This window comes from Filobasidium floriforme, assembly GCF_021052385.1.
Source record: "Filobasidium floriforme strain CBS 6241 chromosome Unknown HD553scaffold_23, whole genome shotgun sequence".
Taxonomy (NCBI): domain Eukaryota; kingdom Fungi; phylum Basidiomycota; class Tremellomycetes; order Filobasidiales; family Filobasidiaceae; genus Filobasidium; species Filobasidium floriforme.
Window position 1 is genome coordinate 393117 of NW_025763644.1, and position 24054 is coordinate 417170.

The following is a 24054-nucleotide window of genomic DNA, read 5'->3' on the forward strand; positions in this document are numbered from 1 at the left end:
TAAGACCCCCCGAACAACGAACTCTTGACCTACAAACGACGTTCTCCCTGCTACTCACATAGAAATCGGTCCTGGAATAGATGGTTCGCACATCAAAACGACAGAAGACCCTTCTTGGGCTCCGAAAGATGGTCCAGTGGGCCGCCGTCCACTGGGTCATTCAGGACTTCAGTTGCAGCGACGCGATGAGAAGGGTTCGGACTGCAGACGACGACGATCCCGACACGTTCGACCTTCTGGTTCGCCGCTGGCAACGTGAGGTGCGAAGGGTTAGAGAGGCAGAGGATATCCTGGTTGCTGTTATGTCGCAGCTGTATTCGGTGATGAACAGTCGATATCTCAGCCGGGGAACAACGCGTATGCTACGCGTTCGCCGAAGCAACACATTCGAGACCTACCTACACATGTCCGATGATTGGTTCAAACAGATGGTAAGCCCTGACCTCCAGTATCGTGCTGCTCAGTCACTTACCTTGACTCTGGGATGGCAGTGTCGGATGAATCACACGATGTTCGATCGGCTACACGATCGCATCAAAGGGGACCCTGTGTTCTCGAACAACAGCAACCACCCTCAAAGCCCAAGCGAATATCAGCTCGTACTCACGTTAAGAAGGCTGGGCATGTCGGGCAACGGGGTTTCTGTCGGTCAGATGGCTCAACACTTCTCTGTATCCGGTATGTCGAGAACCCTCGACTGCTTGGCGTACCCGTCTATTTGCAGAGCTAATCCGACCTTCAATTACTCATGCAGAAGGCACTGTCGAGCTATGGACTCTCAGGTGCATCGCAGCGATAAGCCGACAATTGGGGAACACAATCAGCTGGCCAGATCGACAAGAACGGCGCAAGATAGCTGCTGAAGTCGGAAGACGCTCACCCTTCCCCGACTGCGTGGGTTTTGTCGACGGAACCGCTGTGCCTCTAGAATACAAGCCGGGGCTGCACGACGCGGTGGACTTCTACTCCTACAAGGGGTTCTATAGCCTGGCTATGATGGCGGTCTGCGATCAAAGCAAGAAGTTCAGATATGTGCTTCTAGGCTTCCCCGGTTCAGCCCACGATGCTAGAGTCTGGGGCTTCTCACCTGTGAGTACGTGCCGTTCGTCGATTCTAATCGCTTGCTTACGATATCCTCTCTTGCTTGTATTGCCACGCCGGGCTACAGATTGCAAACCGACCGAACGATTACCTAGATCAAGGGCAGTGGATCATGGGTGATTCGGCGTTCCCGCTGGGTGACCATATGGTAACTCCCTTCAAGCGCCCTCGCGGACACAACTACCTGAGTGCCGACAAACACAGGTTCAATCAAAAGTTAGCCAGTTCGCGTGTTGTCGTCGAACATGCGTTCGGTCTCTTGAAGATGCGGTGGCAGAGTTTGCGTCGTCTTCGTACCCAGATCGACTGCCAACTTGACCTTGATCGTGCGCTGCATTGGCTGAGAACCTGCGTCATATTGCACAACTTCATGCTGGAGGACGACGAGGACGACTTCTGGGATGGGTACGACATGGTTCGTCTTTATAGACAATTCGAGGCGGAGGCCGCCGATGTTGAAAACCTCTGGCACGATTACATCGATGGCGACGGCGAACCTGGCAATGAAGAACGTAGAGACGATGACCGGAAAAGACAATTCATAAAAACCTTCGCCGAAGACCGCGCATATCAGTCAGCCTATGTAGATCTCGATGACTTGTAACTCCAAACATACCACACGTATACTATCCTCCTACTGAGCAGGAGCACTGCTTCCTGACAATCCGGCAGCTTTGAGCGCATCAACAGTTCCCAAACCCGCAGTCCTTAGTTCCTGAAACGCCTTCATCTTCTGTTGCAACAGTTCGGCTTCCATCTTGGCGGTTTGCTGGGTTCTTTCCGCCTCCCTGTCCTGTTTTTCCTGTTCAAAACGAGCGATTTCGAAATCCAGTCGTCGTTGTTCCAATGCGTTCCTATCCTGCTGTTCTTTCTCCTCCTTGGCGATACGCCTCTGCTCCATCTCTCGTCTCTCGACCCTCTCCTTCTCCTCTCGCTCTGCCTTATCCTTCCGCCACTGCTGGTCCGCGGCCGCATTCTCCCGGTCCGACTGTACCCTTTGCTCCATCACCGCAGCCAAGCTTGCCATACCCATATCGTCTCCTTTCTTCTCCCTAGTCCTCGGTTGTTGCGACATCGCTGTAGCTCGGGCGGTGGGATCACGGATGGCAGGAGTAGTCGGCTTGCGAGGACTGATCGGATCGACTGTCCCGGCTCTGGTAGAGACCGACGCCAGCGAGTTGCTCGGGGAGGCGATGTACTGGCGTAGGCTAGAAGAGGCCGGAGTCGAGATGCCGTTTGCCAGATCATCGTCAGTCTGGGTCTCGCTACCCAAACCAAACGCCTCTTGATATTCAGGTGTATCCTCGATCCTTCCCACGTTGGCTATCTCTATCTCGTTGAAGATGGTGGAACTAGATGATGGCTTGGTTGGAGAACGATGTTGGGGAGGCAGAAGATGGTCACCGGCGATTCCAAGTCGATCCTCAATGGAGGCAGCAGCGTTGGAGGGGTTGATGGAATCGAGGAGGGTTCGGGGAGCGTTCACCGTCCTTGAACCTAGGACGGGAGCGAGGGTTTGGTAATAGATGTTCTCCTGGTTGAATTTGGCTGAGATAGCGATGGTTTGAGTGAGCAGGGACCAGTCAAACTGCGGAGGTCGGCACGACTCACTCATAAACGCAGCACGCTCTTGCTTCTTTCCCCATCGTCTCTGTCTCTCCTCTTGGTCTTGAGTTTCATCATCTTCCAAGTCAGAATCGGTACTCCCGTTACCAGTCTGGTTCAGGTTTTGATGAGCTGTTTTCCAGGCTTCAACGATGGTGCGGATCTAGTAGAACCCAGATTTGTACCTTGTCAACAGGGGCGCAGGAGCAGGGCGATGGCTGAACATACCTTTGACACGACCATCGATGGCTTCTTGGTGATCGGAATCCCAGCTTCCCTGATCCTGTTCAGAATGAGTTCTCCATGTGCTTCCTTTCCTTTCGGCTTAGATACTTTGTATGATGCGTAATTCGTTCCCTAATAACATGCATGATGAGCGACAAGCTTGGTATCAGGACCGATGTGGAACTCACTTCGGTCAACCACTCCACGATGAAGTCCTCAGCGGTCCTGGTACCATCAGGCGTTACATAGGACTTCCAATGGCCGCTGGATTCTTCCTTCTCGGCCACTAGCGGCTCATTCGATCCTCCTGGCCTAGACGGGGTTTCGCTTCGGTCCCGCTGTCGAGTGTTGCGAGTGGACGGCGAAGACCCGCCTGGGGTTCTACCTCTCTTCGAAGCGGGTGATTCATTGGATAAAGATTGAGCACTGGCCTTCCGTTTAGCCTGGGTGGGTTGAGGACGTTGAAAAGGCGGAGGAGCGTGGGTGGGGTATAGCGGAGCAAAGGGAGGAGGCATGTTGGTAGAGATCGGTCTCGACATCGGTAGGCTGTAGTTCTGGTTGAGTTGAGCTGACGGCGAAGCGATACCGTTTAGGCTAATAGCTGGATCGATGGGGATTGAATCCTATTCAAATTGGGTGGTTGAGGGCTATGTTAGACTTGTAAAGGACATACGTTTGACAGTCGACAGAAGTCAAAGGCACTTCGAGACGAAGATGGCGGGAACGAGGTGAAATGGCTGGTTTTTCGATCTCGAGAACTACTTACCGGATTCATGATCCCGAACCATCCACGGGTAGCCCTACTGATTTCAAGTGATTTTATGGTATCGACACAGTCGTCAAGTGATTTGTCTACGAGATACACGACTTGCAAGGATGCTACATGAGAAGCTGAAGGGCTCTGGACCTCGTCAGGTTCTGGTGCGAGAATTCAGGTTATTTGATGCGGGGCCCCGAAATTCTGCAGCTTTTACGTAATGAAAAATCCGCGCGCTGGCAAGTCACCGATTGATTTTGAAACCCCCTAATAATAGGCATCCGGCGCGTCATCAATTTCATATAATCTACTGTTTCTACGAGACTACAGGTGGTCTTTCCTATCTGAGGAAGGTTATCGTAACCGCGACGATACAACAAGTTGATCACAGGTTTTCCATGTTGACTTTCTCTCCCACCTTGCGAACCTTCTGGAGCCTAACGCGCCCTCCAATGTCGGTTCGACGAGGATTGTTCCAGGCTTCCCAAATGATGGGAAATACAGTGCAAACCCAAACAGAGTCCTCAGTGGAGAGGACGACAGAACTACTGGTACTGTCGCTTGACACTGCTTTCGCTGTTGCCTTGTGGTAATCTTTGAATATGCGTGCTACCCGCCGCATCGTGACTTCCTTGAAAAAGTAATGCCATTCCTCGTCGTCCTTTCCAAAGAGCTCTACAACGCCCAGGATAGTATCTTGAGCATAGAGCGGGTCTTTTTCCCAAAGATAAAGGATGTCAGGGGCCTTTTCCCGCACAACCTTGGCAGACACGGAAGCTTGTGCCTCTGTAGGCCCAATCTCATAAATGTGAAGTCCATTGTTGGTGTGACAGTCCAATGAGCCGAACTTAGTCTCCGCTTCATTACGCCTGATACTTTCTCGCAAGAATGTTGGGTTTCGTAGGTTACGGCGCTGTTTTGTCTTGCTGACACCCCCTTTGATATCACCACGTGCTGTACAGGCTGACCTCGATGCACCGGACATTTGCGTAAAGGCCGGATGGGAGTCCATGGACAGATCGCCATAGTTCGCAGTCCTGTCTTCAGCAGATGAAGCATCGTATCGCGTCGTATGAGTCCATGGCGGCGGTCCGTCAAACTCTGTCGCTCCGCAGACTCCTGGCACAGATACGATGGGCCAGTCTCCGACAAGACATAGAGACGGCTGGCTGTCCGTAACAAGGGGGCGGCGATACTGACGAGAGACATCGAGTGGAGTCAGCGTAATTGAATCGAACAGGGATGGAGCCATCTCAATCCCAGCCACACCGGGCTGGAGGTCAAAAGGATTGTAGAGGCCGCTAGTGATATTCGCTTGTCCACCATGATCCCAAGGTATAGCAAGCTGTGGATCACAGGCGGCTACACCCGTTGAGATCACCTGCAGGCACTCTCGACCCTGTTGATACGTAACACCAGAAGTATCCTCTTGGGGGGTCTGCATAATCTGCACAGGCGATGGATTCGCCAAATCCCACACAGGCATGTATCCATCAGAAAGAGTGGAGCAAGGCGCTAGAGCCGAGTTAAAGGAATGATGCATAGCGCTCTCGGGGGGAAACTCAGGAGGTATATTGTTGGAGACCATTGCACCTTCGAACTCTGCAAAGGAATTCAACCCGATGAAACTGTTCGGTTCTTCTGTGAAATAGGTAGATGCCGGATCGAAACTATAGGGATACTGTGCCACCTCTTGGGAGGAATGCTGAGCATCTCCATCGGCATAACATCCTTCCTCTCCAGATCCTCTAGGTCTGCTTCCCTGAACCATCCTCGATGCGTTGTAAGGTGAACTCTCGATTTACGCAAGATGTTGAGATATCAGCTGAACAACGGAAAGAACAACCGATTCCCTCGGTATGTCGTCGGCAACCTGATCTATACTCGATTTTGAACGCTGATGCAAACGCTCATGAGGAAGGTCGGCGTGGGGGGTTCTCTAATATACATAGTGATCCTTTGTGCTCTCGTAATTTAGACTCCTGAAGCTTGACTGCCGGCAGCACCTCATCACGTGATACTGTCAGATCGTGGGTCATACTCCATAATGCCTTTCACTTGCCAAGCGGTATGATCGGCATTGCGAAGACGCAAGGGCTGATGCGTGTTGGATCGTCCTTTGACTTAACCAGGAGCAGGACTCCTCTCACACTACTGGGATAGTAACGTAGATATGGTATTGAGACCGTTATGAACACACAGTCTGAGGCCGTAGATCATGGATTGTTTGGGGAGGCGCGATAGAACGATACGCAATAATCATTAGATCTTTCCTGTGCACGGCGGCATCTATTGTCGGGAATCTCCGCGTTGCATGTCTCGAAGCGGATTTACACTCCTACCGATATCAACGAACTACAAGTACAGAAGGATGGAAGATCGAGCGCGATGTATGCTTCTGCTGGATCTGCTGCCAATGATCCGTTCAGACGGAGTGCATTGTCAGTTCGAGAGCGCGGTAGCGCGACTCATTTGGTAGACCTTACTCGCCATCGACCATGGTCAAAAGGCTCCATCCTGCCGAACAACAGTATCGCTCTTCTGAGCTTTTGAAACCTTTCACGATATCGACAGCCAGCGGCCAGAACGAAGTTCGGTCTTCATCCGATTGTCGACCATGTTCTTCGTCTTGGCGCGTTGTTAGCGCCCGAGGGTATCACGTTGTTCATATTCATCTGGGCCTCACAGTCGCCATAGGGCGCGGTATATACGACCCGGTGTTCTCACTTATATAATAGCCTGCAGCTGATCAAATGAACACAGCTTGCGAATGTCCAAACGGAACACACTCGCTGCCCCGAACATTCAGCTCTTGACCGCGATGATGCCTTCGAATTTGCCCCCATCTTATCAACGCGTACCTACAACCACCTCGATCGACCTCGAATTGGAAGATAGGTCAGGCTACACCAAACGGCCAAACGGTCAAGAATTCGACCATACAAGCACACCTCTGGCTGTAAACGCTGACGCGGAAGGAAGTAGGAGTAGGAGGTTGAAACCGACCCGATACTTCTGGGTACCCGAGAAACCTATCGGAGGGCCAGCATTGAGCATATTGGCGGACCCGGCCGATTCCTTAGAGGCAAGTTTCTAGGATCGATCCTTTTCCTAGATCAAGAAAGGATCACAATATATCGCCACCACGCGCTCGCTTGGATTGGTCAACTGATTACCTGTATCATGTCATCTCTTATAGGTCGTCCTGGCAATAACCCGTGAGAATTTTGACCTGCTGCACGATATCCCAGACGAACGTCTCGTCTTCCTAGCAGACGGGGCTACTATCTTACCTTCCACCTGGCGATACTTTGCCCATCATCCACCCGAGACAATCCGAATTTGGGTTGACTGGACGGCGGAAGAGCGGAAGCTGGCGAAAAAGCAGGAGGTCGCTGGTCAGTACAACCTCAACGCCGGGGTCTGTTGACGCCGGGCTTGGCTGATATAAGGAAACCTCTGATGGGCCGTTGTCTCCTGCGGATAATGATTCAGAGATACGTCGGGTCCTACTTCTTAGCTTTGCGACCGCCTTCGCGATTCTAGGAGGAGGATGCCTGATCGGATTGACAGTTTCTATGCTTGCACCCGGAAGTCGGAAGGATTGACGAGCATGAATAGGAGACTGTATGATACGTGGGTGGCGTTCTATATGCACTTGTAGTAGGTGAAAACCGCCTGCCGTGTTCTGAAAGGAGACCTGTCCGTCGTGAATGTCTGCGACACGGGCCCGCTACTCGGTGGGCATGGCTCGTCGAATACGAGGAGGGCGGAACACCTCTCGATGCATCTCTCCACGTCAACTATCTTCTCAAGGATGACGTGAAATGACTCCGTCGCTGTGAGGTACACGCACCCACGCGAGTCGACAAACCTTAAAAATCGAACATTCTTCCGGAAAGCCCCCTTGAATGTGGAGGAAGCAGGCCCGGCATGAAGAAGGAGGAAGCAGAAGGAGAGAAAAAGACGACGGCGTCTTTCTCGCATGACATCGACGGTCATTGTCGACCACGCGAGCGAATCGGGGTTGGTCGAATGGGTGGGTACAGTATCTACGTATCTACAAAAGCAAAAGGGGGGTGTCGTTGATTCCTGCTACACTTCGTTCGATACCAGTCGACAGCTCAGCAGCCAGACTCATTGTTACCGATTTCAGTTAGCCTCGACCCCACCATGGATCCATTTCCAGGTTCACAACCGGTCTTTCCACCAGGTCAACCGCCAGACAACACGAAAACAAGCACCTACGCGACGTCGTCTTCGTTGACGGATCCGATCGCATCAAATTCGCAGGAAGTAGCCCCCATCCGGCTGCAACATCTGAGCAGATTCCTGGCCTGCCAATCGTGTCGGTGAGTAATCCATCCTCGTCCTGGATAGTGCATACTCGATGCCCAACTGAAAGGACATCCTGCGGCACGATCCTTAGGCGAAGAAAGCTGGTAAGAACGACCTCACATGAGCCTCGATTCCTCCACGGCGTATCGAGCGCTGACAACCATATCAACATACGTCCATCATTTCTTGATCGTCCTCTTTCTTAGCGATGTGACGCCCAAAGACCGACTTGCGGTCCGTGTGCTAAACGACTCTCCACCGCGCCTTCCAACTCGAGGGCAGGTGCAACGTCCGGGACACAACCACAGACGCAAACGGACGGCTCCGCTGTGGAGCAAGAAGTATGCGTTTATGATGAATATGTGCCCAAGAAGAAACGATCCAGGGAGAGTGGGAATGGAAGAGGTCCGAGACGGCCGGTAGTTGGGGAGGGACACGTTCCAGGTAGATCTGGCGGAGGCGTTGGCGGACGAGAACGGGAGCGAGATCAAGTGAGAGAGCTTCAGAATAGAATCCGTAAGTGCCGAGCAGAACCGGGTCCTTTTCACCTCGTTTCTGTCACGACCGAGTTGGAATCAGCTAATGGTTCTCATTCCGATGGACGTTGTAGACATGTTGGAGCGACAACTGGAAGCTATGAAGATGCAAGGAATAAGCTCGCCGCAAGAACTCGGAGAAGGAAGACCGAACCACCATCAGGTTCATAACCCTACAAAGCCCACCGACCCAATCCCGGGTCAAGGCCTGTTCACCTTCTTGCCCTCGACTTCTACCGACAAATCCCCGGGCTACTCGCTTGGAGGTGTTCAGCCGGGCGTCGGGTCCCCTGCGCACATCTCGCCAAATCAGAATCAGCTGTACGATCAAGTCCAATCGTACTTTCCGCCTCCGGCGCCAGCGTCAACCGAGCAGAAACCAGTGGAGAAGCTCAATCAGCCTCAGATGGTGCACGAAACGATCCAGCCGTTCGCATACGTCCCCGAAGCGAATGTTCCTCCTCCCCAGAGCACTGCAAACCTGCAGTATCCTAGGTACCGTTATCCTATCACGGCAGTGCAAGCACAAAATCAAACGCAAGACCCGAGGGACGTCTTTCTTCAACCAACGGGTCAGATAGTCCCCAAGCCGGACATATGGGCGCTGAACAGCGTCAAGCCAGTGCCGGTCGGCCTCAACTGGTTTCAGGCGGTGAGTAACCACATGATCGCTCGTGAGCAAAAAAGCTATGCTGATCGCGATGTCGTCGGTATTTGTTCTGGTCTCGTAGCGAGATCTCGTGCAAGACCAGGTCAATGGAGCCCGCCTCGGCTACAATCATGACGATCTGAATCAACAGATTAAGGCTACGGGGTGAGTTCGGTGCTCGAAGTTCCTGGAGCCTGTAATTACCGCAGCCTATCTGAGCTCTGTGGCGGCCAATACTTCGACACGTTTGCCTTTTAAACATTTCACGCTTCAGATACGCGGCGACATTGCCACCGGTAGAGATTCTGCATCTTCTTGTCAGGCGGTATTTCAACAAGGGAAACTATATGGCAAAGATCATGGATCAGGGACGCTTCTGGCAGAGGTTGAGTCTGCCACCGAACCATCCGGATTATCCTGTGAGTGATGCATAAGTACAGTAAAGTCGGCAGAAGCGATAATTTTACCCGACTGGATCTCGACCAACAGTATTTGGGGACATTGCATGCCATCTGCGCAGTAGGTGGCAATTACGGGACAGAACCGCAGCGATTCGCTAACTTCATCAAATTTCAACCAACCTCATACAGGCCGCTTCCCATTTGACGGCGTCCACTGGTATCAAGAGGCAACCTCCTCGACCACTAAACCAAGCAGAATTGTCAAACGTGGTTACCGAGACCGAGGTGTATAATCCGTATGATACGGGCAGTCTCGCTTTTCGAGATCATCATGCAAGACTCGCCACGGCTATCTTGCAGGTCAGCTTGGCGCATACCCATCCGTTATATAGCGTGCTCGAGGGTGAGTCGGTCATCGAAATTGATCGTCCACCAGATAGCGTGTGCTGACGGCAAGTCTCCGATGGCAGCCTCAATCGTTTTACAATACCACTGGATGCACGAAGCATTGTGAGCCCAGAGTTATAAAACCCATCAATTCGGGATTTCCGGTTGATTTCGAGTCTTCTACCACTTCGACAGCCTGGCAAAAGCCTGGATCACTCCTGGCATCACCAACTCCCTCTCGGCCTACCTCGCGCTGAACGAGCGTCGTCCGCCAGAGCGAGCCGCGAAGATGACCGCCGTGGAGATGCGCGACGCCGACATGGTCTTCTGGATCGGATTCTGTAACGAGAAGATGGCATGCGCCATGAGCAGCTGGCCCTCGTCATACAGAGAGGAAGACATAACTGCGTACTTACCGACGTGCGCCGGCCCCCATGTGAGGGATTGACAGGGTAAACGAACGATGACCGGCTGCTAATGAGCGAGACTAGGGGGAATATCTTCACCCAACCCAATGGATGGGCTCAACGGATCTTTATACGCATCATCCCGTTCAGCATTGCGATGTGCGTAAAGATAGTCTGATGACCTTGGCGAGGCGCTGATCATCGCTCGCACGGTTCAGAGCACAATCTTCTTCATCAAGTCGCAAATCTTGCTATCCCGCGTGCATACGTTGATACGTGATTCCAAAAAGGCTCAATTGCAAGGGTAAGCTCATGAACCCCGTAGCACAAGTCGAGAGGCTGACTCGCTTGGCGTCGCTTGTGTGAAGACTGGGCGTCTCTGCGCAAGCGTTTCAGCAACAGCGTATAGATATCGATAGCTTCTTGCTGAATATTCCGCGTTACTGGAAGAGTCTATTCAAGCAGGATGGCGTAGATTTTGACATGCTTCTCTGCCTATTCTCGACCCACCTGTTAGTTGATACTTCTCGAATCCGCAGTTCGAGTCTGACTCCCGACGATGTGCTTGCGGATGTTTCTAGCGCTACGATTCAGATGGCGGAGCTCATCCCACTGGTAGATCCACCTTTGCCACCGATGTACAAAGTTGGGGCGACCGATGCCGCTCTCTCGGTCCTCGCTCTTGCCGAGTCTCGTGAGTCCTTGTGCGATAACGTAAACACATTGGGTCATTGATTGTGTTCACCTTTGTTGCTACTAGTCATTGGTACATCGCTGGATCGTGAGTGTAGATATGGCCAGTTGTAGATGGGAAATTCGGCTAACTCTGACGGAAACCATTGTGTCAGTGCGTGTGCTACCCATGTTTGTCCCATGCGTCATGTTTCATTCCAGTCGGGTCCTTGTGGGAGAGCTTCAGCAGGCTCTCCTCCGGGCTGATCAGATAGCTGCATCCAGGTTCGACGCAGGTTTGACTTCCATCGGGTGAGCCGCCTTCACCGTCTTATTGACCAGCGCAGAGAGTGAATCAGCGCGCTTACCGGTAGTTTTCCATCTTCACAGTTTGGCGATGGACATCTTCGGCGAAGAATTTAGTCAGATGTTCTCCATCGTCGATGGGGTTCGGGAGCAAGCGCTCGCCGACAGTCGAATGACCGATTTCGCAAAGTCGTCAGTGCAGACTCCTGGATTTTGCTTGGTTCACTCTTAAAGCTGAACCTCTCGCTTCTCCTTTGCCTAGGTACGAAAAGGTTGTCGCCGGAGAAGCTAAAGGAGGCGGGGTGGTTGAAAGGCCTGAAATCCCCCCGCCCGGCCCGATGGTACACGTGCCTAGGTACTGAGCGTCATATGTGAAGGTGTCATGCGACTTGAGCGACTTGGCTAGGTCGATGTGACGACAAGTTCTTCATCATGTCTCTATCGGAAAGCCAATTTGTTTGTGGAACTGCCACGGACATGGGGCGGGCGGTCGAGATTGGGCCTGATCCGGCGCGGGACCTCGGCGGAGATAGCTCAGCGTCTGCCTCAGCTCCTCACTCTATCATCATCATCGTACATCGTCACCAGCTCATCGTTGCGGTTTGCATTCCTTGTAGCTTGGCAAAGAAAGACTAAAAGTATAAGCCATCTAGGATCAAAGCCCATCTTGTCGCTTGTCGTCAATAGATAATGATGCAAACAGGGTAGACAACCAGCTATAGTCGCGCGAGCATACTTCATCCTCCTAACTGCTAGCAAGCAGCAAGTCTGCGTTCAACTCGAGCTCAGAATCAAGCCACTCAGCTCGAAGCCGTATCCGATCACCCGATGACGTTCCAGCCGTCTCATATCAAGCTCGCTCGGCTTCTCGCCCCCTCGATCGCCCTCGCTACGTCTGGGGGGATCTTGGCGTTGTCGTACTACACCTCGCCCATCTTGCGGGCCATCATCACCCATCCTTCCCAGACCTCCCGAGCTGCCTCAAGGTCAGCCGGAGGAGCGTCGACAGCTTTGGCTCTCTCGGAACTTCGTCGACTCTTCTCCTCTGGGTCTCACGTTTTCCCTCAACTCGCCGGCCTCTCCTCTGCTCTCTCCTTTTACCTCGCCTACTCCCTCCCCGCTCATCGAGCAGGGTACATCCTGGCAGGCGGGTTAGCTATCGCGATCGCCCCGGTCACGACAGGGATCATGGTCCCCGCCTGTAATGGCCGATTGATCGAGCTGGACGAGCGGGCCAATAAGAAGAAAGAGGACGACTTCGAACTCGACCCAAAGGAGGTGGTCGCGTTGTTGAAGACCTTTGAACAGCTGAACGCCGTTCGGGCGTTTTTGCTTGGGATGGGAGGATTCGTTGGAGTTTGGATGGCTCTGTCGTAGGCTGGACATGAGAAGCTGGACTGCTCCTCTAGGTCGTGTATCCGTTTGCAGATATGAGCCATGACTAGGGGTCAAAACATGTAGAATACACCTGTTGCCCCGATCCGTCGTTCCGTCGGGATTTGGTCCGAAACCGGATTTGACCGTGTCACATCGGTTGACTGCTCATCTCTTCGACAGATCTTTACCTCCCCTACCTCCTTGTCAAATCTATAGCAGTGATCAAGATAGAAGTCGGTGGATTATTGCGCAAGCACGCAGCAGAGCTACGAAGACCATTAGCCTTTGTCCGTCATGCATGCCAAGTCCCAGCCTACCATGGACTACCCTCCAGGCGTCCAGGTTCCAACATTCCAAGGTATTCAAGAAGCTTACAAGCGTCTACAGTCAGTCCTCATGGTTTCCTCATCGTAACACATGAGGAATCTCTCGATGTCATGCTCATCAGCTGTGACTTTGTATTTTTAGACCAGTCGTCAACCGGACCCCGCTGTTGACCTCGAGAACGCTGAACGAGCGGGCTACTCAGGCCTTCCGGCTCGCATGTCAAGGTCGGGGTGGAGATGACGGAAAGACGCGGATTATCCAGGATAGCAATGATGTTCAGGGTGGAACAGATCACCAAGACGTCAAGATCGAGGTGGCCTTGAAATGCGAGAACTTTCAGGTGAGCCTGGGGGTTTGGCGTTGTCCCTTCGAAACTGACTCGATATGCCTTGCGTATAATCGGATTGATAGAAAGTCGGAGGTATGTTCGTGAAACAAAACCCTGTCAAGATTGCATCGTAACAAGCTGAATCAAACCCATCCTGGCTGCCTCTGTGACGACTGATCGATCAAAAGCCTTCAAATACCGAGGAGCGTCAAATGCCCTCCTCAAACATATCGACAAACTCCGCTCAGGATCAGACTCTAACCAGGATCCGAAGGAGCTATGGGTGTTTACGCATTCTTCTGGCAACTTCGCACAAGCGGTGAGTGTTTTGTCGTTTGTTGTGAAGCCCCTATCTTTTCTTACCCCTATCTAAGCCACGACTTCGGTCTGCTTCTCTCTGTTCGACCTTCTGCTTCATCTATGGCCCATGATCGCTTCGCTTACTCAATCGCTTCTTGCCGTCGCAGATCGCCTGTTCAGCGAAAAATCTATCCACCCCCTCCCTCCTCGTCCACGCAACGATCATCATGCCCCACACCGCTCCGCCCAGTAAACGAGCCGGAGTGATCGAGTACGGAGCGAAAGTTGTCGGGTGTGAGAATGCGAAGCGGGCAGAGGTCTGTGAAGAGGAGATGAGCAAGGTCAGTTGGCCTCTCTGTCTCTGGGTGCTATCAGGCAGAGGAAAACAGAACGAGGACTGGTAAAAAACTGATATATTTCCCTGCTCGTATAACACCGTCTTCTCAGGCCCGAGCGGAGGGGAAGACAGTCCTCTTCCTTCCTTCATACGACCACGTGGACGTGATAGAGGGCCATGGCGGGCTCATGCTCGAAGTTGAGACCCAATGTAAATCCTCGTCCGTTTGGGGCCAAGCAGGGAAACCGGACGTCATTCTCTGTCCGATTGGCGGTGGCGGCTTGATTAGCGGGGTCAGTTTGGGTGCGAAGGGAGTTTATGGGGATGAAATGGTCGTCATCGGGGTTGAGCCTAGTGGTGAGCTTCCTTCCTTTCCCTCGCAATAATATTTGTGCTTTTAAGCCATGCTGAGCGAATAAATGGCGCTGTCCGATGCTAGGAGCGGACGACACCTACAGGTCCCTGCATTCGGGTGACTGGCAGCCCGCAGTCAATCCCACCAAGACCATTTGTGATGGGCTCTTGACGGCGACGGGCTTCTTGACTTTACCCACCATAAAACAGAACGTGAGTATGGCTACCGGGTCGGTGTTCATGTCAGGCAAACGTTCTCGAAACCGGCTGATTGACGGTCCGAGATGTAGGTAAACGAGATCGTATTGGTGGATGATGAGGCGACGATCAGGGCCATGCGTTTCGTCTGGGAAAGTGCGTTTTGCCCTTCATGCCTCATCACGTAACCGCAACATCTTTGCTTACGAACTCGTCCGAACCGCCTATCGATTCAGGGATGAAAATCATCGTCGAACCCTCCTCAGCCATGACTCTCGCCGCTATTCTTGGCCAATCCTCGATCTCTGATAGTGCAAGTACGGTATGGCACCGGATTGTTTACGATACCCTTGCTCGACGTCAACAGCGACGACGAGAACGCGCTGACCATCATTACACAAGGCGGACCAACGAGCCTGACAGAAGCAACACCGATCAGGAGGAGGATGACGACAAGATATTCCGCGCTTGCGTGATCGTGGGCGGGGGAAACGTCTCGTTCGAAAAGGTCTTCGAGTGGTTTCGAGGTCACGATTGACACGTGCAAAAGACGTCGAGAACATGGTCGCGGGTCGCAACCAGGTGGGTCGCATTCCAGATTGACAACACTGGTCATGCCCTAGGCATCGTAGGCAGGATATACAAGCCACGCGATGCTTTACAGTTTCGTATGCCTCCGTTGCAAGCGGTTCTCGAGACAGATGATATCTACCGTCCATCCGTAGACCTACCGCAACACACATAGGACATGCATGTTTGCTGTTGAGGTTTTTAGGACAACACCGGACTGTCTTTCACCGCTTTCAGTTTAAGTTGGGTTGAGGATGAACGTTCACCTTATCCAGTTTCCACTCGCCGATCAGGGCATATGCTTGACTGATCGTGAACAAACGGTCCTCCATCCAGATCATGTGTTGTCTGACCATGGGGTTTTTAGTCAAAATCTTCCGTTCCTCCGGCGTTGCAGCGTCTTCCTGATTGACAGGTGATTGTAGTGAGTCGAGCAGTCTCCTCGCTTGACTTTCCAGTGGGATGCGAGTATTTTCGTCGAGGATCAGGCAAAACTCCTGAGCATTAAGACATGCGAGAAAAATTCGGAGTTGATTGGACATTTGGATCGAAAGTCCGTCTGGGTCGTCCAACATCTTCTCTGTCTCATGAAGGAGGCCTGTCAGGGTCTCTTCCAGCCCGGACACGCTCGATTGCGCTTCGAGCTTTTTGTCCGCCTTGAACATCACGCCAACCGCTCTCCCTCAGAGATCACGGCTGGCTCTGTCTTGATCAAAGGAGCACGGATCACATCACTATATCAGCTGACGACAGCGGGTGAAGTATTGACATTGCACTAGACGCCGGGCCGTTGCAAATCCGGGGCAAAAGTTTACAAGCAAACCGTTATACTTGGTATGCGAGAGCGATGAAACGGGTAGCCACAGTCGTTTCAGTTGATCGAAGCGCAAACAGAAGCGAACCCCCGAAACACGTATGGTTCTAGCGCGATCTCCACCTTCGATCACGATTTGCATATTTGCTCTTGCGTAGGAGCACTCCGGCTAGAAAGTCCCCTCGTACGACCCGACTGCCGACTGACAGCTCAGTTCCGGATCGACCCGACATGCACTGCATACCGTTTCGAATGACGCCTTTCCGATCGCGCCGATCTCCCAAGCTCTTCCCAAAACCTTATCTCGACCTTTTTCTCGAAGGAAATTCGGATAAACTCGCGATCGCCCATCTCCCGTCCTTGGGACGGAAGCTATTTTGGATCGATCTCGTGATGGCGAAGGAATTGCTTCCGGTCTGGCGATGCCGTCACTCTCGCTCGCGGACAATCCGAATTTTTGTGATCTCGAACTTTTTTGTGAAGTAGGTCGCTAGGTCGACGTCGATGATGCAGGTCACCTTGGAGGCAGGCAAGCACTGATGATGATGACTTGGGTAGCCTACGGTCTGGGAGTCACAGAAGTGCGAAATTGCTGATGTGTTATCGAAGCTTGCTCGGGTGAATGCGACGAGAAGTATGGATCCGGTGATTGGGCGCATGTGTGTGTGGAGCCGCGGGGGCGATCTGCTGCTGCTGGCTGCTGGTTGCTTGAGAGATATTTCCAACTTTTCGAGTCAAGCGACCTAGCGACCAAAGTCGAATCGAGATCGAGATCGTCACAAAACATACCACCTCTCGGTAGACATATAAGAAGGAGTACTCCGACTGATACCCTCGTACGTTCCGTCATCTCCACCTGATCCCCCGACGAAACGATTAATTGACGAAAACAACACACGACCCACAAACTTCTTACGATCGACCATCGAAACCTCTCGCCCCGTACATCGATATCATCACTCGAATACGACAGACACTTATATCTTAAAAACCTCAAGCACAAAACAATCATCGAAATGGACTTTGCTATTCAGGACAAGGAGGGCAACCTCTCGCTTCCCAACGGTACCACCGTCAACGGCACTAGTAACGGCGCTTCCACCCCTTCCACCAACGGCAATGCCAACTCGCAATCCGCCTCCATCCCCCTGCCCGTCCGATCGGACCCTTCGACCACCCAGAGGTCTTCCCACACGGGAACTTTCGGTGTCAAGTCCGGTCTCGCCCAGATGTTGAAGGGAGGTGTGATCATGGACGTCATGAACGTCGAACAGGCCAAGGTCGCAGAGGAGGCGGGAGCCGTCGCCGTCATGGCGTTGGAGAGGATCCCGAGTCTGATCAGGAGTCAGGGTGGAATCGCCAGGATGGTCAGTTCCGGGTCTTGTCGCACCTTTTTTGCCGACGAGGATGAGAAGACTCACAGTTTCCCTCCACTATTCCCGCTATCAATACGATGCCGTACAATACACCACATATCACGATCCTGCCAACTGCATTGCTCATGCGATCACGATATCTTATTTCACGGCCCACAGTCCGACCCTACGATGATCAAGGACATCATCGACACCGTCTCCCTGCCCGTCATGGCCAAGGTCCGAATCGGACACTTTGTCGAGGCTCAGATCTTGCAGGCCATTGGCGTCGACTACATTGACGGTGAGTTTCGTTGATTCCGAGTCTCGAATGGGGGCTTCGAACGGACAAGAGCGTGCGGAGTGCGGGGATTACGATCGACGCTTCTGCGGTTAAGAGGAAGCCAGTGGGGGTTTCGAAACCGAGACAAATCGAGAAGCAGCCATGATGATTCGGTCGACGTATCATCCCGGCAAGAAGTGTCGCGAATAGGCGTTTTGCGCAACCCCATTTTTGTCTGTCACGAGACTGACCTTTTCAATCATATTCGGTCCATTCTTTCAGAGTCCGAAGTCTTGACCATGGCCGACGATGTTGTGAGTATAACCTCCCCTGCACCTTCGATCATCCTCATCAATATGCTCACCGATGTTTTGTTCTTGAAATTCCGCAGAACCACATCCACAAGGCTCCCTTCAACACCCCCTTCGTGTGTGGAGCCAAGAACCTGGGTGAGGCTCTCAGGAGGATCGGTGAGGGTGCCGCCTTTATCCGATGCAAGGGAGAGGCTGGTAGTGGAAACGTCATCGAGTGAGTCAGGTTGTCTGCTTGGATTTTATAGGATGGGGCTATATCTTCACAGACGTGGACGCTGACGAGCATTGGTGTCCCGGATGACAGGGCCGTCAAGCACGTCCGAACGCTCAACTCTGAGATCAGGAAGGCTAGCACCCTGTCCGAGGAGGAGCTTTACACTTACGCCAAGGTGAGCGAGTCCTTTACGATCGATCGGCCGTTGTCGGATGACTAATATCGTGATACCGCGAACCGCGTCCAGGAAATCTCGGCTCCTTACCACTTGTTGAAGGAGACTGCCAGGCTGAAGAGGCTGCCCGTCGTCATGTGAGTCGATGAGCGTGACCTTTACGACGCGTTTTGCAGCGCGCTGACGTTTCCTGATCTGTTAGGTTCGCTGCTGGAGGTATCGCTACTCCTGGTAAGTCCGCCTTCCCAAATCGATGTATAGCTAGACCTTGTAACTGACATCGATCCGTTCCTGCAGCCGACGCCGCCTTGATGATGCAGCTCGGATGTGATGGTGTCTTTGTCGGATCCGGTATCGTGAGTAGACGTTGCTACAGGAACTACCTTTTCACGTTCATCAGCTCACGACCGCATCACGATCCATAGTTCGCCTCGGGCAACCCCGCTCAGCGAGCCAAGGCCATCGTCCAGGCCACCACCCACTACAACAACCCCAAGGTGAGTTTCCCGAGCGCTGTCATCCCACTGTCGAGCCCTTATGCTAAATGATCGCAATCTGGACCCGCCTTGCAGATGCTCGCCGAGGTCTCGGCCAACTTGGGAGAGGCCATGTCCGGAGTAGACGTTGCCGACAACATGCCCGGTGGAAGGATGGCTGGTAAGGGCAACTAGGGTGGATAATTTTGTTGAGGTTGTTTCAGATTATCGTAACCTGCGATAAGGGGGTTCGTTTTTGTCTTGTGCATCGTGCGATTATACAAAAGTCATACGCAAAGCCTTCTCATTTGGCATATGGGGATGCTTCAGAGTTTACCTGGAAGTTCAAGTTGTGGGCACGAGAAGGAGGCTTCCGCACATCGTCACGACAAGTCATTTATGGGGCAAATCCCAGGCTGACCTTGTTTCAACGATGGTCGAAGTAGACGCTCAGGTTGAAGAAAGATTGGTTCAATAATATATCAGGGAAGGTGACACAGGCGGAGCGACCAAGCTATTCAAACAGTGGCACAGAGCTCACCCCCGACTCTTGTGAGTTCTAGAGCTGGTGAAATAGCGGTTGACAGATGACAGAAGTGATGATAACATCTCAACGCTTTTGTAAAAAAATCGCGACGTTGTTTTATTACTCCAAACTCATTGTCATTGCAATCTTCTTTGTATTCTAGTACTGCAAATCAATCAGAGGTCAGGCAACATGCTTGATCGCAAGTCGTATAAGTCGGTGTTAAAAGAACATGTTGTCGGTCATGCCCCATACACGTACACGCCCTGATAAAGCATCTCGAATTACGACGACATGCCAACTACCACCCATGCGGGACCATCAGATGCTCCTCGAATCCTCCCCTGCCCAACCTCGTCCATCCAACATTCCCGCCATCGACCACGGCAACAATGATTGTCCTGTCCCCCTGTTTGAGCGAGAGGAACGTGTTCACTTGCGGCGTCTCGTCTTGCTTGCTTATGAGATTCTTGCCAAAGACCTTCTTGAGCCACCCGGGAACCCAAGAGGTCGCAGTCGTTGATGAGGCAGGAGCGGGTTCCGGAAGGGGCGTGCCCGCTGGCGGCGCTCGACGACGAAGGTAGGGCTTAGGTACTTCAGGAACGATATCGAAAACCTCTGTCATCTGCGGCAAAGTCGGGAAAGGCACGCTTCTAGCACTACGCACGCGTGCCAAACGATACTTATCAGCGGCATTTCCCTCGACCCGAAATTAGCCGTGTCGAGACTCACTCGACCACGCCGATCCAGAATGCGGGCGGAATAGCCTCTAATCCTTCCGGGCTCGCTTTGTCCCATTTGGCCATTGTCCAGTGCGTGTTCGGCTTCCATACGTGATAGAAAGGTAGGTATGGGTTCTCGACAAGGGAGGCGAAAAGGTCTGTCTCTTCCGTCACTTCTTGCTCATTCGCTGAGGTCGTGCTTGCAATCGAAGGTGATATAGTGACCGGATGAGAATGCCCGGCAGGAATGATCCGCAGTTTCTCATACAGCGCACCTGTACCGCAAGACTCTTGATCAACTCCACCTCTAGCGTGCTTCAAAACCAGATCCGCTCTACTGACCATAACTCGAAACCCCAGCCCCGTTCAATAATCCACCCGAACCTTCCCATCTTCTTCTGCCCAGGACGGCGCCTACTATTCGACCTATAGACCTGGCAAATGACCGCCATATTGATCCTGGCAGACGCATACACCCACTCGCCCATCGTCTGCAGGCCGACATGAAGCTTTGAAGGAACGATCCCGATATTGACGCTCTCACTATCGGTGCGATCTCAGTCTGACCGGGATTAATAGGCGGTTGTTTGCGGAATCGATGAGGCAAGAACTGCGGGACCCGCTGAACGGTGTATCCTAATCGTCTCAGACCTGCATATACCTAGAGCACGGCCATCCACCCAAAAAGATCTTGGTTCAGCGTTCCCCTTCTTCAGTCGATTCTGCATCGTGATCTTGATAGTGACCGTAATGTACGTGGCGACGGACTGCTCACCTGATATCGCTCCATAATCAACCCGTCCATCCCGACGAATCTTGCGAAGCCCTCCATGACCGTCACCTCCGTGCATCCTGGGAACGTTTGCGTATCCTCGTCAAACTCCATCTTCAGCTCCTCATCACCGCCCCCGCCAGGTTGCCAGATCTGCAAAGAGCCTCTCTCGAGCAGATAAAGCGCCTCTTCTGGCAACAGCTCCACATTGCTCTTCAACGCCGGTACATCCTTTCCTTTTCCCTTCGCGTTCAACTCTGTCTTGAGTTCGATATGCTTCTTGACCTGGTCGGCGGACGGTCGAATAGTATGCCCCATGGTCAAGAACGCTTGACCTTTGATCACTTTGACTTGTGGGTTAGGGGATTGAGAGGGGATCCAGATTGCATGCGACATATGCTTGCTGTCGATTCAGTTTCGCACGGATAATCAGTTTCCAGACCCTCTCGTCGTCTCCTCGTTCTCATAGATATCCTGACGGCATACCTGCTGGTGCCTCGAACCCCGCTCAATCCATCAAACAAAGCCTGCCTGCTCTCCCTCAGCATCTTTTCCTGAATCGTCTGCGTCTCGTTCAAGGGTTCAAAGTCCTTTTCGCCTCGCTTGGGGATGACTACCCTACTCGGAGCCTTTGCGAATGGGGTTGAAGGTGCTTGTTGCACTTGCCTAACGAAGACACCGGTGCGGCCATGGTCAGTCTTCGATCTTCTAAGTCCTCGATTCGCTGGAACTAGCTCAGGAATGGTATTCTCACTTGGCGAACGCCTTCATAGCATTCAAATCGACCATCTCCTCGTCCCCTTCGTCATCTGAATCTCCAGGTCCAGCAGCAGCATTGGTGCCAGGTGTGGACTTTGCGTTGGGGGTAGAGGGCCCGGCCTTATTGGCAGTGGTGGTCTTTCGACCCGCTGGCGTGGACGGCAGAGAGGCGGAGTCCTGCATTGCAATAGTCTCTCTACCACCAGACTTGTTCTACGATCCGTTGTGGTATATGGGATTGGCCTTTGAAATTGAAAGAGGTTGAACCAGTGTCCCATCGATACCATGTCGTTTCAACAATTTCGCTTCGACCTCGCTCGGGTTCGTTCAATCAACTTTCGGAAGCAAATCTCTCATCGTAAATCGTCAAATTCGCAACCTCTAATACAGGAAACATCTGTACCATCATCTACAGTCCCCTAGCGTCTGGGCTGCACGTAGGTACGGGTGATCAGGCCGCCACCCCCAGAGGTCCTTGTCCCCTGCTCAAGGTCGGCACGACCCCTCCGATCTTGTCGGTCCATTCGCTCAACCTCTCGTACAGCGCTCGCGACTGGTCGGCATCGAGCACCCTCGGCTGGACCCAGTGGATGTTGGCAAGCGAGTTGACCTGGTCGATCGAACCCTTGATCAATCCGAGGCTGTGCGTTAGCGAAAGAAACAAGGTTGCACAAGGGTGAAGGAAAGAGTTATGATCAGCATCTTCGTCCCTGTAACCCTTTTCGCCTCGCTGCCAAAAGCTCACCTCAGAGCCTTCATAACCAGATGCTCAACCTCCTCGACGGGCAACTTGGTCTCTCCGGCGATCGCTTGGAACGACATGGCTCTCTGGCTTCGCGGTCGACGGAAAACGGCCTCGATGAGCGCCATCAGGCAGATCTTTTGACGGAGGAAATCAGAGTCGGCTTGGAGGATGGGCTGTGGCGTTCGAATGGCACGAGCAGTCAGATGTGGATTTAATTAGCTCGTCTGTCCAAGTCTGATAGGTATGAGCCCGGACTAACCTCCTCTGCCAACCTGCCCTGCAGGGTATCGTACTTTCCCAAATCTCCCGCGTTGAACACAAAGAGCAGGTCCTTGATCCACTCGTACTGCGATCCTTCGAGCGCTTTAAGGATCGGATGTTGCAGCTGCGCCGACCCGAGCAAGGAAAAGTTCAGTTGTGCGGACCTGACGGCGGTTGGAACGACGAGGCGGACGCGAACCAAGAACTCACCAATTCCCCGAAGTTGTAAATGCTGTCACCCAAAAGTGCCGCTACGCCCAGGTCGTGCGCCCGCGTCACCCGCTCCTCGGCCGAGAGGTCGGTCTCGAGATCGATGCACGCCAGAAAGAGGAGGGAGGATTTGTAGAATGGGACGTAAGAGGCCTTGATCTGTGACGAGAATCGAGATGGTCATCAGCGTTCGTCTCGGAACTTGCTGTACATGGACGTTGTGCGGGAACGAGACCCACCTTGTGATAATCCGCAGACACCCCATAGAACCCTCCCATCACCCTCCCGCCACCCTCGACCCTGTCCAATCCGCTCAAAACGCCCTCGGCCTCGTCCAACTTTTCTTTGCTCCCCGTCAAATCCCCTCCCAATAGCAACGCATAAGCCAAGTTACACAGCGACAGGGCGTAAGCTTCGGAAGCCGGGGGTGGGGGCGGGGTGTAAGATAAGGAAGGGTCGTAAGATTCGGATTTGGGATCGGCGTGAGGAGGGAGGTGAGGTGAGGGGAGACGAGAGTGAACGGAGTTGAGGAAGGAAAGAGATTCCGGGGGGTCTATATAGAGTGTTTAATAGATCATACGAGATGAAGGTGATCATGGTCAGCTCAAATTCTATCTCTGCAAAGTGCAAAGAAATAGTACTGAGAGCAGACTGGAAGGAAAGCGGGACTAACTGGGATATTCCCGAGCTACACGACGAGCGAGCTCGACCAACCTCAGAGGATTCAACTTTGATTCGATCGGTCGTACGAAACTAACAATCCGGCAGGGGAGAGTTCGTTCACGTTAGCTGGAAGAAAGCTTTGCAAGCTTTTATAGAGATGAAGGCATGAAGATAGAAACACGCTCGGAATAGAAGGTTAACTTACTTCTCAAACAGCTCGACCAGGTACGGACTTGAATCGTCCCTTGCGGCGAACCTCATCAGGAGTACCGTCACATTATGCCAGAGTCTAGCCAGCGACCACAGAACGCAAACAAGGCGCAGCACGCATCAGCTCTTTTCCATGATATCTCGCAGTCCGGAGACGTGGTCGGTAATCAGGGAGACCCGCTGCTCACTTTCGATCGTAAGCCTTTGCCAGGTCGTTCCACCATCCCTTCAGCTGATCCGGTGCTCGAGCTTGCTGGGCGTCGAGGTAAGCGTCTGGTGTGCTATCTACTTGCATCGTCAAGGTTTCTCCCCGCGTGTTGTGAATTATGGTTATGCTTCGGGCTCTAAGATTGAGGGCAGGCCGATGGAGTGTAACGTTC

General features: G+C 52.7%; 9 protein-coding genes across 9 annotated transcripts; 5 read left to right on the top strand and 4 right to left on the bottom strand.

Annotated features, from left to right (window-relative positions):
- Positions 1-1735: 1735 nt before the first annotated feature.
- HD553DRAFT_345301 (uncharacterized protein) lies at positions 1736-3446 on the bottom strand (the record flags this gene model as incomplete). Its single annotated transcript, XM_046183083.1, has 4 exons — positions 1736-2649; positions 2713-2869; positions 2935-3063; positions 3120-3446. The coding sequence occupies 4 exons, from the start codon at positions 3444-3446 to the stop codon at positions 1736-1738; spliced, it is 1527 nt and encodes a 508-aa protein (XP_046033736.1).
- Positions 3447-6458: 3012 nt separating this feature from the next.
- Positions 6459-7674, top strand: HD553DRAFT_352431 (uncharacterized protein; the record flags this gene model as incomplete). Its single annotated transcript, XM_046183696.1, has 3 exons — positions 6459-6773; positions 6888-7086; positions 7184-7674. 3 exons carry the CDS (start codon positions 6459-6461, stop codon positions 7294-7296), a joined length of 627 nt encoding a protein of 208 aa, XP_046033737.1. The 3' UTR covers positions 7297-7674.
- Positions 7675-11986, top strand: HD553DRAFT_318045 (uncharacterized protein). The gene is made up of 19 exons (XM_046180826.1): positions 7675-7727; positions 7805-8040; positions 8118-8130; positions 8233-8542; positions 8637-9214; positions 9294-9376; positions 9486-9630; positions 9701-9730; positions 9802-10015; positions 10083-10122; positions 10195-10435; positions 10491-10565; positions 10625-10710; positions 10775-10918; positions 10988-11100; positions 11167-11187; positions 11255-11390; positions 11469-11576; positions 11647-11986. The coding sequence occupies exons 2-19, from the start codon at positions 7862-7864 to the stop codon at positions 11744-11746; spliced, it is 2616 nt and encodes an 871-aa protein (XP_046033738.1). The 5' UTR covers positions 7675-7727; positions 7805-7861; the 3' UTR covers positions 11747-11986.
- Positions 11987-13003, top strand: HD553DRAFT_318055 (uncharacterized protein). Its single transcript, XM_046180827.1, has one exon. It carries the CDS (start codon positions 12213-12215, stop codon positions 12759-12761), a length of 549 nt encoding a protein of 182 aa, XP_046033739.1. The 5' UTR covers positions 11987-12212; the 3' UTR covers positions 12762-13003.
- On the top strand, positions 12909-15276 carry HD553DRAFT_126808 (tryptophan synthase beta subunit-like PLP-dependent enzyme). The gene is made up of 9 exons (XM_046176556.1): positions 12909-13147; positions 13230-13428; positions 13500-13509; positions 13605-13735; positions 13884-14057; positions 14164-14410; positions 14493-14620; positions 14698-14761; positions 14842-15276. The coding sequence occupies exons 1-9, from the start codon at positions 13056-13058 to the stop codon at positions 15141-15143; spliced, it is 1347 nt and encodes a 448-aa protein (XP_046033740.1). The 5' UTR covers positions 12909-13055; the 3' UTR covers positions 15144-15276.
- Positions 15277-16394: 1118 nt separating this feature from the next.
- On the bottom strand, positions 16395-16739 carry HD553DRAFT_318059 (uncharacterized protein). Its single transcript, XM_046180828.1, has one exon. The coding sequence runs from the start codon at positions 16646-16648 to the stop codon at positions 16418-16420; it is 231 nt and encodes a 76-aa protein (XP_046033741.1). The 5' UTR covers positions 16649-16739; the 3' UTR covers positions 16395-16417.
- HD553DRAFT_318060 (vitamin B6 biosynthesis protein) lies at positions 16740-19269 on the top strand. The gene is made up of 11 exons (XM_046180829.1): positions 16740-16825; positions 16963-17356; positions 17525-17648; positions 17910-17941; positions 18019-18155; positions 18246-18330; positions 18403-18467; positions 18533-18561; positions 18628-18686; positions 18756-18827; positions 18903-19269. Exons 2-11 carry the CDS (start codon positions 17006-17008, stop codon positions 18999-19001), a joined length of 1053 nt encoding a protein of 350 aa, XP_046033742.1. The 5' UTR covers positions 16740-16825; positions 16963-17005; the 3' UTR covers positions 19002-19269.
- Positions 19233-21843, bottom strand: HD553DRAFT_127089 (uncharacterized protein). Its single transcript, XM_046176557.1, has 6 exons — positions 21581-21843; positions 21313-21492; positions 20830-21229; positions 20397-20715; positions 20065-20329; positions 19233-19991 (listed from the first exon to the last, which is right to left on the bottom strand). Exons 1-6 carry the CDS (start codon positions 21766-21768, stop codon positions 19634-19636), a joined length of 1710 nt encoding a protein of 569 aa, XP_046033743.1. The 5' UTR covers positions 21769-21843; the 3' UTR covers positions 19233-19633.
- Positions 21844-22036: 193 nt separating this feature from the next.
- Positions 22037-23969, bottom strand: HD553DRAFT_276729 (uncharacterized protein; the record flags this gene model as incomplete). The annotated part of the gene is made up of 8 exons (XM_046177968.1): positions 22037-22226; positions 22331-22503; positions 22590-22715; positions 22802-22960; positions 23041-23354; positions 23475-23554; positions 23670-23753; positions 23863-23969. 8 exons carry the CDS (start codon positions 23967-23969, stop codon positions 22037-22039), a joined length of 1233 nt encoding a protein of 410 aa, XP_046033744.1.
- Positions 23970-24054: the final 85 nt, after the last annotated feature.